This window comes from Sesamum indicum, linkage group LG2, assembly GCF_000512975.1.
Source record: "Sesamum indicum cultivar Zhongzhi No. 13 linkage group LG2, S_indicum_v1.0, whole genome shotgun sequence".
Classification (NCBI taxonomy): Eukaryota; Viridiplantae; Streptophyta; class Magnoliopsida; order Lamiales; family Pedaliaceae; genus Sesamum; species Sesamum indicum.
The window spans coordinates 14,827,425-14,842,316 of NC_026146.1; the positions used below are offsets into that span (position 1 = coordinate 14,827,425).

The 14,892-nt window shown below is 33.3% G+C and overlaps 3 protein-coding genes across 3 annotated transcripts; 2 read left to right on the forward strand and 1 right to left on the reverse strand.

Annotated features, from left to right (window-relative positions):
• Nucleotides 4,071–5,298, forward strand: LOC105156203 (probable calcium-binding protein CML25). Its single transcript, XM_011072275.2, has one exon. The coding sequence runs from the start codon at nucleotides 4,290–4,292 to the stop codon at nucleotides 4,875–4,877; it is 588 nt and encodes a 195-aa protein (XP_011070577.1). The 5' UTR covers nucleotides 4,071–4,289; the 3' UTR covers nucleotides 4,878–5,298.
• On the forward strand, nucleotides 7,225–11,632 carry LOC105156204 (histone-lysine N-methyltransferase setd3). The gene is made up of 5 exons (XM_011072276.2): nucleotides 7,225–7,727; nucleotides 9,523–9,689; nucleotides 10,012–10,311; nucleotides 10,414–10,677; nucleotides 11,090–11,632. The coding sequence occupies exons 1-5, from the start codon at nucleotides 7,385–7,387 to the stop codon at nucleotides 11,462–11,464; spliced, it is 1,449 nt and encodes a 482-aa protein (XP_011070578.1). The 5' UTR covers nucleotides 7,225–7,384; the 3' UTR covers nucleotides 11,465–11,632.
• Nucleotides 11,913–12,811, reverse strand: LOC105156205. Its single transcript, XM_011072277.2, has one exon. The coding sequence runs from the start codon at nucleotides 12,630–12,632 to the stop codon at nucleotides 12,402–12,404; it is 231 nt and encodes a 76-aa protein (XP_011070579.1). The 5' UTR covers nucleotides 12,633–12,811; the 3' UTR covers nucleotides 11,913–12,401.

A 14,892-nucleotide genomic window follows, 5' to 3' on the forward strand; every position in this document is an offset into this window, starting at 1 on the left:
TAGATGAAACTTCTCTTCTCCCAGATTTTCAAACAGATATGCCTCGCCCACAATTGCAACAACCTAGCATATCCTATCCTGACGGAACATGGGATGTTAGTAAAGCCCACCACCGCCGGCCAACGCACAATGTAATGCATATCTTCGGCTTCCGCCCCACATAACGGGCAGCCTCAATTAATTTGAACTCCTCTATGTCTAATTAAGGTTGCAAACCACCGGAAGTGCCCCAAACAGAGACCCCACCAGAAATGCTTAATTTTATTCGGGACTGAGGCCCTCCATAAGAATAACCAGCCTAAATCCATTCTGTGAACTTGTTCTCGGCGTGCTAGGAAATAGGCACTCTTGACACTGAACACCCCTCGTGAGTATAGTGCCAAATGACTCTATCCTGATGGGAGAACGAGCCACTGAATTGAGCAAATACTCTCACACACCTTCTTGACAGAATTTCTGCTGCAGCATGCTCACATTCCATCCCGCCTATAAATCAGGTTTGACTTAACCAAACTAATCATAGATTTTTTTGGAACTCCACGCTAATCACATGATAAGTATATTGCACTTACCAATATGATTGCTTCAGATTTGATCGAATCGAATTTGGGCTAGAATTTTCGGTCTTTAATGTGCTAATTTGTTGTAATTACATAACTTAATCTCCAAATTCAATGCCAGCATAATTACCATTAGGTACCACCTGGTCTATAATTATGGGACCAAAATTATAATTTTTTTGATATCTATATGATAGAGATATTTATAGGGATAAATTTTTTATAATTATCTCCCTATAATGTTAAAACTCTATGTGAGTAAAAAGCAAATTTTCTTGATTTTTTGCTTCTAAATGGCAGATTAAAGATCACTGATCATTTTCCTAATCTCCTCGTCCCGCGTCTAATCTCAACCAAATACTCACAGAAAGAACAATACCTGTCCCCGATTAAATGAAGATATCCAGATAATATTGTTGATTCATACTGAGACCTACGTTCTACCATCTAATTAATTAAAATCTCCTCATTAAGAGCGATATACATACATACATACATACATAATTAATTCATCCTGACTAACATATATTTGAAAAAAATTATTATACGTCAATCAATTAATTAAATAAACTGTTTTATAATAAGCATCTTTTTTATAATGCACATTAATCTGATCATTACAAGCACCTGATGGAGCCTGTTATGAGTTCTGTGTCAAGAATTATACTACTGTTGATGCTTCTCCTTATTTCTTCAGCTCGTTTCTCTATCTTCCATCTGCATATTGATATTACATGATTACTATTCCGAGGTTTTTAGTGTCCGTTTTTGTTTCATGATTTTGAATAACTAAAGGCAACTTTTTGGAAAAAATTGGACAATATTTAATCAATTTTGCTCATTTCTAACAAAATTGAACGTGGAATCCGTTGGGGTTCTATCAACTGGTTTAGTTATTAATAAATTGATATTACCACTTGGCCCCAGCGTGGTCAAGCTTAAAGCTGAGTTTTTATGAATAATCTCGAGATCATGAGTTCGTATCCCGCTAAACGTCATCTTTATTTGAGTGTTTGTCTTACTTTATGTGGGTTATTGTAATTTATCTATTATTTTTAGTCATAATAATATATTGATTGAATTGAGCTATTGCGAGATGAGTTCTTACAATTTATTTACCATTATTAGTAAAAAAAATAATTTATATTACCACTAAAAGGTGTTTGTGTAAGCTTATTATAAGCTCTCCAAAAAATCTTACATGGTACTGTAAAGTGTTTGGTAATATTTCTAGAATAAAAACTTATAATATTCAATAATAAGATGTCAGAAGCCTATAAAATCCTTAAATTAAAAAAAAAAAATGAGTTTCCAATGTATATTTTAAATTAATTATAATTTTTTCATAAGTAACAAACTCCATAATTTTATTTTAGGCTAAATTTCATTGAGTGCCTCCTGTAATTTGATAATACGAATATCCCCTTATTGTTTGAGAAATTACTAACACCCATAATAAGTGACGTGACGTCATAATTTTGTAATTTTTGGATAGTAAGGTGACAATATCATCAACTTTATCCTTACTGAAATTTTATTTTTTAAAAATAATTGAAAAATTATGATGTTATTATCGGTCAACAAAATAAGGTTATTATCAGCCAATTGTCGGTCGACGGTCGTTATTATCAGGCTGGATACCAGAGTAACTCCTCAAACAACAAGAGGTATTTGTAATGGTTTAAATCTCATGATCAAAGCTCGATATAATTTATCAAACACTTCAAGAGCTTAAATTATTTTAAATAAATAAAATGTAACATCTTACAAGATGTATGAATTTATACCGTTGTCCGATTTACAACTTTGTTTTAAATTAATTGGTAATATATATATATATATATAATTGATGAAAATTAAATATTAACAGAAATATGTATCAGGAAAGATGAAGGAGAGTCAAAATTGAAGTTATGCAAGGAGAAGAGCCAGACCAAGAGAGGAATCTACTTCAGCAGCAGTTCTTGCACTTCCAGTTGCATTAAGGAGAAAGCCATAAAGGAGAATGCAATGGCTTTCTCCTCCGTCGATGTTATTGTTACAGATTCTGTTAATTCATATATATATATATATATATGTATGTATTCTCATCATTTTGGTATCTTAATAAACTGCCGGAAATGAGAAGTTATTTATGTGAAAACTCATGTGTTATTCAGTCGCCTATTTTACGTTTAATGTAGTATGCGTTTTATTATATTCATTCAATACATTCCATTAATTAATATTTCAATTTTCAAACGTCTCAAAGAAGCAACAAACTGCTACAGAGCTAGCCATACACACACATTCCCCGGACTCAAATTCACTATCAAAATATTTTGAGACCTCAATCTTACCAATCGAGCAAGGCTTCAACGGAGACCTGCTATTTTATATTTCTATATAAATCTTTGAAACTTACATAAAAAAAAAAAATATATAGGTGTATTAATTATTGAATTTCAACTTCTTCTGTTTTTTTAAATTTTCTCCACATATTTTTAGTTCAACTTCACCGTATAATCTACGCTGATGTTATTCTAATCATTATTCAGTATACTTCAAATACATCATTTTTCGAAATTCCAATTAAATTAAATTGGTTTTGCTTTTCTATTTATGCCCAATCATTGAAAATTGAAATTAAACGTAATTATATTTTTATTGCTTATTTTAGTATATAAACGAATCCCATAATAAGTGTATTTTTATTCACGGACACCTAAACTCACATTTCCATATATAGTCCCGCTTAAATATGCATCTACCTCTTAAAAAAGTAAACAGTTGGTAACTGCTGCATTCCTCTCTATTAATTTGTTTGCATAAATGGATATATAACTCGAAATTGTTTGCTTGTATATATGGATAATTTCTCTCAACTTTTATTATTCCCATTATTTAATTTAATTACTTCTTAATCTGTTTAGTAATTACGTCCTAATCCTAGCTAGTTGCGAAAGACTTGCTCTACAAAAGGATTTAGCGGTTTTTTGTTATAAATTAATCTTATATTTTATCTTAATAAGATATTTCTACAATTTATAAAATATTACATATGTTTAATTCTAAAAGGAAAATCTTAAAAAGTTAGGGGAAAATACAATTACTGAAAATTATGAGATTTTGTTAATAAGTAATGTAGATTAACAAGAAGAATTTTTTACTTATTGATTAGCTAGACGCTGATTTTAATATTAAATTTTTTTATAACTATTGAGTTATTTTCTTATAAATAAAATTTGTATTATTTCTGAACACCCAATGAGTACGGAACAAAATAATTAAAATAAAAAAGGCTTAATTATTTAACATTGTATATTAATTTTCTTAATAATTACAACATAAACGTCAATACTAGAACCAAATACTTATAAAAAAGGTAGAAATATCTAAAAAAAATAGGTTGTAGTAAAAAAGGAGCACCACAAATAATTAGATTGCAAGAGATTATTTAATAATTAATTAAATCCCAAGAGAATATACATAGAAATTGGTAGCAATTAGAATTAGGAATCCTCTAATTATCTCTCTATCAATTAATTGTTGTTAATTAAGAGTCCTGATTATTGCACAAAGCTCCACATCCATCTCTCATCAACCATAAATCTTCTCTCCTGATTTCCACCCAACATAAACCGCAAAACTTTTACAATCTTTCTTCTTTCCCCTCAAACAAATTAAATCCAATCTTTCTCCCTTTTCTACACCTGATTTCTTGTGTAGAAATTAAGAGACGTAATCATCATGGGATTTAAGGCTTTGTTCAAGAGGAAGAAGAAACAGCGGGACGGCAACGGCGACACCTCGCCCACGACGGCGCCCGTCCAGGCCCCCATGATTAACTCGAGATCCTCGTCTCTAAACGGGCGCAGCCGTCTGGAAGAGGAGCTGGAACAGGTTTTCAAGAAATTCGACGTCAATGGAGACGGGAAGATCTCCGCGTCCGAGCTGGGGTCGATCTTGGGTAGCGTCGGCCAGCCGGCCACGGAGGAGGAGCTCAGAATTATGATCCAGGAGGTGGATGCCGACGGGGACGGGTTCATCGACCTCCAGGAATTCATCGCGCTGAATACCACCGACGTGGGACACGAGGAGGTGATGGAGAATCTCAAGGACGCTTTCAAGGTCTTCGACATCGACAAGAATGGATACATAACCGCCGAGGAATTGCAGGACGTGCTCCAGTCCCTCGGCGAGGAATGCACATTGGCTGAGTGCGAGAAGATGATCAGTGGGGTGGACTCCGATGGGAGCGGGACCATCAATTTCGATGAGTTTAAGGTCATGATGACGAAGGGATTCCGATTCGATACGACGGAGCCGGCCATCTGAGATTCATCGTACGTATATATGGATCAACCCCTCCGATCGATTGCACAGCATTATTCATTCCTCGCAATCTGCATATATTTCTCGTTTTGGTTGTGTTGTGTTCATATTTGTTTCTGTCAGGACGTTGAGTTATTATTTTTTTTTTTTTCTTTTTCGTTCTCCATTCAGCTGTTTAATTTAATCTTGTGGGACAAAAAAAAGTATTGTGTTTTTTTTTTCTTTCAATATCACTGTCTTTATTGGTTGAATTTGTTTGTGTTTTGTTAATTGATAAGGCGTTTCTTCTGCACCTCATGGTAATTTTATTTAAGGAGTTGGGTTTACAATTATTTTCATATTTGATAAATTTCGGCACAAATTAGATTTGGTCGAACCCGACCAGTGATACAGTAAGTCGATATATTCATCATGCGATCAGTCATCGCAGTAATTGGATTCCTTTCTGCTTTAGCCAACTCCGATTTAGACTAAAATTTTTAGCACGGGTCCTACTTTTTGACCCTTTATTTTAAGTTGATGTTTTGTTATTCTCATATTTCAACTCATACATTACTGGTATTGTGTCATGAGGGGCCAGCCATCGAGTTTGATTAGATTTGAATAAATGGTAAAATTATATTTTTTATCCTGAAACTTTAGGTTATTAGCACTTTTGATTCTATAACTTACTCTTTTAGTCTTTTTTTTTTTATGAATTTAGTCCTAAACACCTGAAATTTGAGTTTTTTTCTCGATAAATTTAGTCATGTATTGACAATTTCGATCTTAACAACCAATAGTTATAAGACAAAAAACGAAGTCTATGAAAGTGTGAAGAAGACCAAAATTATCAACATAGGACTAAATTTATAAAAAGAAAAAAAAGAATCAAATGTGAGAAGTTCAGGACCAAATTCATCATAAAAAGGACTGAACATAGAAATTAAGTTATAGGACCAAAAGTACTAACGATTTAGGACAAAAAATTTAATTTTGCTTGAACAAATTATATGACAAGAATAATATATATATATATATAATCGTGATTGATGTATAATTTTAAATAAAATAATCAATTATATAGCAAATGTATCACACTCGTTGTATTATCAATTTGATTGGACTGATTCTAATTTGATTTAGAATTTTTGGTTATTTAGAATACCAACTTGATGTAAATGAGACCTCATTTACCTTCCAGTTTCCTCTCAGAATTACTCAACTCCAAGCAATACATGGATAATATGAAATCTTTTTTATATAAGCAATGGCAACATAAGACTTGAGTTCTTTTACTTTGTTTTCTTGTACTTCTTTTGGCTTTGTTTATCATTAATTTCGTCTTACAATTGCAAAGGTTGCTGCAGGTAAAACTTCCTTTGATATAGAGTAAAAATTTTGTTTTGATGAAGCTTTTGACATTGTAGCCAACTTCTTGCTGTACCACTGATGAGGAGGTTTGATCGAATCAAATTAATTATTAATTTTATTTAAATCGTCCATCGATTATATATTTTATATTTATTATGTAATTAATTCAAGTCTGACCACATTTTATGATCATGCAATTAGACTATTAAGTTAAATTACACTCTAAAGTTATGGTTTCAAACCCCACCAACGTGTGAGATGTTACTTTACTTTAATAATATGTGTCGTTCTACTTTAATAATAATTGTTGATTAGATATAGTTATTTGACATTGATAATTATTATATGATTGTTATAGTTTCCGGTTGTTGTTCGATACATTTATTTGATATTAATGATTATTGTAATCGATTTACAAACCTTTTTTTTTTTTTTTTTACATTTTGTTTTCATGCATATTTTGACATTGTGACGACACCACATTAATTGACTTTGCAGTGATTTAATCAGACCCGTATCTCAATTCATTCAAAAAATGTTTGTAAATGCTTAAAAAAGTATTTATTGTTGAAAAAAAATTAAAAATAATATTCTTTATTTACAGCTTATGCTTTTTAAGTTTAAATTAAATTGATTTAAACTAAGTAGCATCCTACTGATTTTTGCAATGTATTGACAAACATGTGAATATTAAATTATTTTTTTACAAATATTCCAATTTAACCTTTTTGTTTCACTTTTATTTTCAAATACTTTTTTGAACTTATAACTTTCTTTACATAACTTATTCTCACCAAAAAAGAGAATTCATCGCAAACTTCCACCAAATAATATGCAGTTTGACCCCTCCGAAGCTATTACAAGCACAGTGCCAAATATTTCTTGCCCCCATCATGCGAGAAAATTCATTTTCGAATAGTATATATTTCTAAAATTATCAAGATTTATTTTTTTTTGAAAAAAAGTAAAAAGAGGAAATAAAAAGATCTCCCTGAAATTTTTTTAGTAAAATTGATAAGGTTGAAGATGAAAAAATAGTATGAGTAGAGCAAATCGACCGATTTCGAACCCGCCCGAACGCTATAACATGACCCGACCAATGAGATCTTAACCCATGAGAGTTTTTAGCCTTTGGCAAATACGGGCAGAATACAAGAATGTCGAGCAAGATGATGTTAATGGCGACCTCACTGACCCACGCTAGGCCGCTAGCTTACGCCGCCGCCTCGGCCTGCCTCTACCCTGCGCGGCTGGTTCCTCAGCCGCCGGACATCATAAAGTGGGTCCGTAGAGAAGGTGGATTTGTGCACCAGTCCATCAAGATAGCATATTTGGAGGAGGAAAAACCCAATGGGCTCGGGCTTGGCCTCGGGCTTGTGGCTTCGGAGGAAATCCCTAAAGGGTCCGACCTCATTATCCTCCCCCAACACATTCCTCTCAGGTTCGATGCCAAAGATGGGGAGCCCTCTGCTTTGATTGATTTAGCTCGACATATTCCGGGTATGTATTTTCCCGTTTAGAGCATTGTTCTGATCATTTTTCTTTTCTTTTTAATTTCTATTGAATAATCTATGGTGGGTTTAAGGCCTTTCTTTGTGGGTGTTTTTTTCTCTTCTTTTTTACTATTTCCCATTTGGGTAATTTTGTTTGGCATAGTATGTGGAAGTTTCTTTTTCTGGAATTTGTTCAGCATGATTTTGTGTTTGATAGAATTATCTTTAAGGTTTATTGTAAAACTTACTGAAAGATGGCAACGGCTTTATCAGCTGTTTGATTTGCTTTAGCTATGATTTCATGTTCTTGCTAGGTGCATTTTCAGTTTCTAACGAGCTTGTTTATCTTCCGTTTATATTATGAGAGTGTGAGGCGCTAAATATTGATTCCTAACACTATGATCTCCATTTATAAAATTCCGTTTGGTCGGACAATATGATATCATTGTGTCTTTCATCGATTACTATTGTTTTTCTAATTCAAGGCTTGGATTCAATGAGTTCTTTCCTGAAAAATTCATGCTTAGTTTGAAAGTTAAAATGATTCGGAGGCAAGACCTAATGATATTAAAGTTCGAAATGTTAGCCTCTAATAGAAACAAGTATAATCCAGAATTATTTCGTCAGCTGTTAACAAGTTTTAAAAGCAAACATTATGTAGAATTCCATGTCAACAGGCATGAGAAGTTTGGAATAAAGACTAATGAATTGGTTATATGTGTATTTGTAAGTAGTATTGCTTGTAGGATCACAGTTATACAATGTGTCTATTCATGCAGTACAGATAGCGTGTAAGTTACCTCAGCTTACTTTTCTCATGTCTCCTTTTGGAAGAATTCAAGTGTTAAGCTTTGTCTCAACCTTGGTTCAGTTTGGTTTAATGTTGTCTGGCTGAGTTAGCTAACTTGAGCTTGTGACAATTATACCAGAGTCCGAGTTACATGCTATAGTTTGGATGTAGCAGGTAGGATAAGCTATTGTGAGGCATAACTTTTGGGTTGGGCAATTCCACTTCGAAAAGAAATTAATGTTATAAAGTACGACCCATCACATAGTCTTCCCAATTTTATCAGCTTCATCGAAGTTTTTACTGTTCTGATTGTGACTTTGTTTTATTTAGATTTTTCTTCCATCATATCACAACTTTTTCATAATGAGTTTCACTTCTTCTGGATGACTTCAGATCAGCAATTAGGACATTAATCCTATCTTACCTTCTATTTGATGTACCTCCATTAGTCGATGAGTCAATGGGTAATATTCTGGAAAATAAAATGAAACAAGATCTGTATTAAATATATCATCTAGGAAAGAATATGTTGTTTCTTTATAGTCCAACCTGGATATGTTTAGATAAGTCTAGATTAATTACAGATATATGATATATACATTCAGAAAACACACACACAGAAAACTGCATCCGCGTGTGTTTAGAACTACATTAAGGTATTTCCTTGTGTTTCTTTATAAAGCAAGAGGCCATAATATTGTGCCATAATGCAAAATAGATGAAGATTTCACTGAAATAAAAAGTTCTGAAGTAAATCCTTAGTCTACGTGTGGTCTGTAGATTGAATTATTTGATAACTCAAGTTCATTGGTGACATTACGCAATAGAGCTCTGAGTCAAAGTCAAAGAAAATCAGCAACTGAAAGATTAGTGTTGCCATTTCTCTGCTGTTCTTTTCTGGAATAGAATTTGAAGTTGTGCATCGATAAATAGTTTGGTAACTCTGTTTTTTAAATACTAGGCTATTGAATTTTGTATAAGGAGTAAATTGGACATTTGGAGCATTTGACAGAGGAACTGTGGGCAATGAAATTGGGTCTGAAGCTTCTGCAAGAAAGAGCGAGAAAAGGTTCCTTCTGGTGGCCCTACATCAGCAATCTTCCTGAAACTTATAGTGTGCCCATTTTCTTCCCTGGCGAGGATATCAAGAATTTACAGTATGCTCCTCTTCTTCATCAGGTATATCTATACTTGATGCAACTTTGGTTCTGAATTGGATGACCATCAAAGCTGCTATACTATTTGAAAATGTCAACGTCCAGGTCAGCCTGACGTAAATGTTATAAGATACTTAAAAAAGTATGTTTGTGACTCCCAGGCCTTGTTACAGGCTTTGTACGTTTTGCACTTCTCAGTATAATATCAACCTGATGCTTTCAGGAGAGTCTTTTCGGCAATGCTTGTTCTACTTTTGGAAGCATATATTAAGAGTCCATAATCGTGAAATGTGTTTGAGGTGATGAGAGGAGATACTCATCTATTCTTCACTCTTTTTCACCAGGTAAACAAGAGATGCCGTTTTCTTCTTGACTTTGAGAAATTAGTGAAGAACAAACTTGGAAATGTCAAACTGGACGACCACCCTTTTGGAGGCCAAGATATAGATGCATCATCACTTGGATGGGCAATGTCAGCTGTTTCATCTCGAGCATTCCGTTTATATGGCAGTAGACAACCAGATGGGACCCACGTTGATACTCCCATGTTGCTTCCACTAATAGACATGTGCAACCACAGTTTCATGCCAAATGCTGAAATTGTACAAGAAAAGGAAGCAAACAATGAGAGCATGCTTGTAAAGGTATGTTCTATTTTTTATTCTTCCACAAAATTAACCATGCGACAGGCATGTCTGGCTATTGTGAGTTAAGAGCATTGTTAATATTTGTGCTATGTTTATCAGGTCATTGCTGGAAAGCAGATCAAACAAGACGATCCATTAGAACTTAATTATGGCTGTTTAAATAACGATCTTTTCCTTCTAGATTATGGATTCGTCATTCCATCAAACCCATATGATTGCATTGAACTGAAATATGACCCAGCTCTTCTGGATGCTGCAAGCATGGCTGCTGGGGTTTCATCCCCCAACTTCTCTTCACCATCACCATGGCAGCAAAGAATTCTGCTCCAGTTAAATCTGGACGGTGAAAATTCTGATCTTAAGGTATATGATTGCTATCTTCAGTGTCTGTTTTTGTGAACCAAGTAGTTGAAGGAAAATCGTGCGCGTCATTCCTCTCATTATTAGCAAAACACCTCTTTGTTTCTCAATCTCATTCACAAAATCCTATGACGTTGAAACACCATTATATAATAAAGATTTCTTATGAATCAAATGACGACCATTGCATCTACAAAATCCTGCAACTGAGAAAAATAAGTATCGTATAACTGAAATTTCTTTTACATCAAATGTGATGCTAGCGGATCTATAAAATATTCTTGATTCTTGTCACAAACCTGGGTATCAATTTATGACCCTCGTTTTATCTAGGTAAACAAATGCTGTAATTGTTTCCAAAGCTGTGCAGTATCATATAATTTTTTTCAACTAATTTCTTTCTTGTTCATGAAAGGTAAGGATTGGAGGATCAGAGTTAGTAGAGGACCGGCTCTTGGCTGCCTTACGAGTTCTCCTATCCAATGACAGAGAAGCAGTAGAAAAGCAGGATTTAGCTACAATTAAATCGATTAACTCAGAGGCTCCTCTTGGAACATCAAACGAGGCGGCTACTTTCCGCACCATGATTGCTCTCTGTGTGATTGCGCTCGGGCACTTCCCAACAAAAATCATGGAAGATGAATCCACATTAAAGGAGAAAGTCTCTACAACAACTGAGTTAGCTGTCCGATACAGGGTCCAGAAGAAGTCTGTCATTATTGATGCCATGAGGGATCTTATAAGGAGAGTGAAGTTACTTTCGTCGAAGGAATCCATCACTTCCCAATAATTATGTGCTCAAACAGTCACTAGAAGAGGCATTTTTGTGTTGCCTCCTTCGTGATAACCTATGGATGTTTTCATGCATTTCATCTCATTGTAAAAGTTCTCCGTTACGATTTTTGTTCTGAATCTGAAATATGATGGAAATATAGAGTTTGTTCTCCAGTTACCTGCATGTTGATGCTCAATTTCTCTGTAACTTGCATTGAACAGAACCTTTTTGCTCAATAATTCATCATGGCATCAGAGTTCGCATTGCAACTCTATTGTATTTGCTTCTAGAAGCATGCAAAGAAATGGCCTTTTCATGTGTATCTATCTGATAATTTCCTGTTGTTCATGCATAGTTATAAATACCAAATCATATGCTGTAATCGTATTTAATGTGAATGAAGTCATGCCTTTACGTAATCGTGTCCCGCGGATAACATCCTATTTCTCTCCGAAATACAAAGTTGAAGTGAATTCTATACGTATAACATGTATATATATGAAGTGGAATACAAGCCCGATCTTGGAAGAGAACACGGCTGTCGGTTTCATACTACCCTTATACAAAATCGAGAAAAGCAAGAGAAACAAAAAATTCTAGCCTAGATCTGATCTACGTTCCAGCGATAGGCAAAAAATAAAAAAATTAAGAAAAAGGAAGAAACAATTACTTCCTATATCTTCCTGGTCCTGGAGTTTTAATTGATCCGAACCTTTGAAATCAGTGTCTACGCAACAAAAAGAAATGAAAAAACAACAAAACTAATCAAGAAGAGAAAACAGAAGGTCCTCTTCATATAACTAATAAACTATACATCAAATATGTACATCTGAAGACAGAAAAAGAGAAACAAGAAAACTCCCTCATGCCGGAGCAGACATGCCATAAACCTAACCCATCCATATAGATAGAAGATTATCATCCATACCTACATCTATATATATAATTATAGCTAGTTCCCAACAGATATCGGCCTCTCGGCCAAACCTAACGGCGACCGGGACCGGTGGTGCTGGCGGGTGATCTCGCGGAGGGCCGGCCTCGTCTCGGGCTGCTGCAGCACCTTCTTCTCCATCTCTTGCTTTATTTTCCTGACTTGGCTATGAACACCAACCCCCTTATACGAATCATGGTCGTGATTGTTATAGTCCTCGATGATTTGTTTCTGCTCCATAGTAGGCATACTTGATCAAGAAAATCACACACACCTCACACCCCTAACAAAGAAGTATGAATTTATTCCAAACTCACAAAGACTTGTTGTTAGGCCTATTTGGATGAACTTATATAGATGAAAACTGGGGACATGAAATGTTGATGATAGTGGTGGGAATAAGTAGGAGAGACAGCAATAACTACTCAAACCCTGAATTAATAAGATTTCATCATTTTGGAGTGGAATTCAATTTTTATTTATTTGCCATAAATACCCTTTTACTTGATCAAAACAATTGCTGAAATTATGGTTTCGTGTGGAGGTCTTTTCTTTTTCTTTTTTCTTTTCTTTTCTTTTTTGGTGTGTGTGGGGGAAGAAGATCTTTTGTGATCATGGGTTTGACTCGAGATCTTGGTGATCACGTTTGACCAGGAAGGGGGTTGGGGGGGAGGGTAAGGGGTACGTGGATGGAGGGTATTGGTTGTTGAGTTTGATGTTGAATTCTTGGTTGTACATAGAAAATGTGGCGAATGTCAAAAGCAGATGGCGGACGGCCCGTCTTCCACTCTCCACGATTCTATTCTTTGATTTTGACTTGTCCGCTTCAGTTTCCTATCAATATGGCAATTGCCAATGCTCATCTACTGTTGTTTTCCCGTGTTATAAATGGAGGATTTTTATATTTTTGTTTCGATAATTATAATAGGCTCTCGTGTGATTTGTTATGATTATAATTATTTTATTATTGTTCAAAAATTACAAATACCCTTTTGGTATTAATAATCGTTTAGTCATATTCCTCGTAACAGTTTTTATAGGGAGTATATGTTGAACGATCGTTAATTTTAATAAAAAATATTAATAATTTTTCGAACAATGATGACGTGTTAATAATTATGACAAATCTCAGAGGGGTCAGCTGTAAATTACCTTTTCTTTTATTCTTTCATTTTGAAAAAAAAAAAAAAGTTTTTGATATGTTATTGTGGAACTACCGTCTTATCTAGAAATTTAAATTGTTAGAGAGAAAAATCACGTTAAATTTTTGTTTTCTAACGAGTGGCAATGAAACTCGAACCCATGACGTCTTTTGTTTTATTTGATTATGATATTATGTTAAACGAATATTTCATTAAAAATTTAAACTATATTAAAGAAGGAAGAGAATCGATTAATACTAATATCATATCAAATATAAATTAGGATTTTATTAAAAAGGGGTCTCGAGAATCGATATAACTGTGAGGTTTTTGAATTTTATAATTATTATTAATTGATTTACAAATTGCGACTAATTGTTGATGATTAGAATACTGATTTCATATATGATAGTTATTAAGGTTTTATTTTCACTTAATCAAAAGAATATTCTTTGGCATGTGGATTTAGTTACTAAGTATAAATGATTATATATAATAAATTATAGATATTATTCTTTATAATATAAGTTGGAAACGTATTAAAATGCAAATATATGATGGAATATGTTTACCCAAATTAAGTTTAATTTAATTAAATCGACCACATAGCAGATGTGATATATTTGTTATGTGATTGGTTATTTTTACTAAATTATTTATCAATTACACTATAAGTATATTACACTTTTCATATAATCAATTCATATAAGAATAAATCTGATCTAAATTAAAACTTTCCATATATGATTTGGGAAATAAGATTTATTTGGCGACACGTGTAACGAAAGTGGAAGCAGCCGTGCAATAATCTCTGATGTCTAGAAATATTCCTAAGTTTGTTCCGTTGAAAATATGAAAATATGATAATGACTTTTTTTTTAAAAAAAAAAAATTAATGAATTAATTCCAGAAAATACAAGAAAGTCTAGAACTTGAACAGTTGACGTATGATGACCTTTTTTTTTAGAAAAAAGTTGAAATTAAACCTAAGGGAAGGAAATAAATGATTTTCTTTTCGGGAAAATATTTTTGGACAGAAAAAACTATATATATATATATATCTTTGTTTAATAATTTTCCGTATATCACATAATCATTTCGCTTCAATTATGGCTACAAGAAATATAATATTAGTGACAAAATATCAAGTAATATTTTAAAATTATTACTAAAAATATATATTAATTGATAATAATTTTTATCTTGCCACTATATAATTAATATTAATGATAAAAATTGTACATGAAGTTATCACTAAATGTAATTAGTGACAACTATTATTGTTGTTACCAGATTATCACTATACATATGTCATTAATTGTATTTAGTGATAATTTTATTTATTTTTTTGTTGATGATTCGTGCCA

Coding starts and splice junctions, on each gene's coding strand:
- LOC105156203 (XM_011072275.2), top strand. CDS start 4,290: ATGGGATTTAAGGCTTTGTTCAAGAGGAAGAAGAAACAGCGGGACGGC.
- LOC105156204 (XM_011072276.2), top strand. CDS start 7,385: ATGTCGAGCAAGATGATGTTAATGGCGACCTCACTGACCCACGCTAGG. Junction 10,312..10,413: donor ATGAGAGCATGCTTGTAAAG/GTATGTTCTATT, acceptor TATGTTTATCAG/GTCATTGCTGGAAAGCAGAT. Junction 10,678..11,089: donor GTGAAAATTCTGATCTTAAG/GTATATGATTGC, acceptor TGTTCATGAAAG/GTAAGGATTGGAGGATCAGA.
- LOC105156205 (XM_011072277.2), bottom strand. CDS start 12,632: ATGCCTACTATGGAGCAGAAACAAATCATCGAGGACTATAACAATCAC.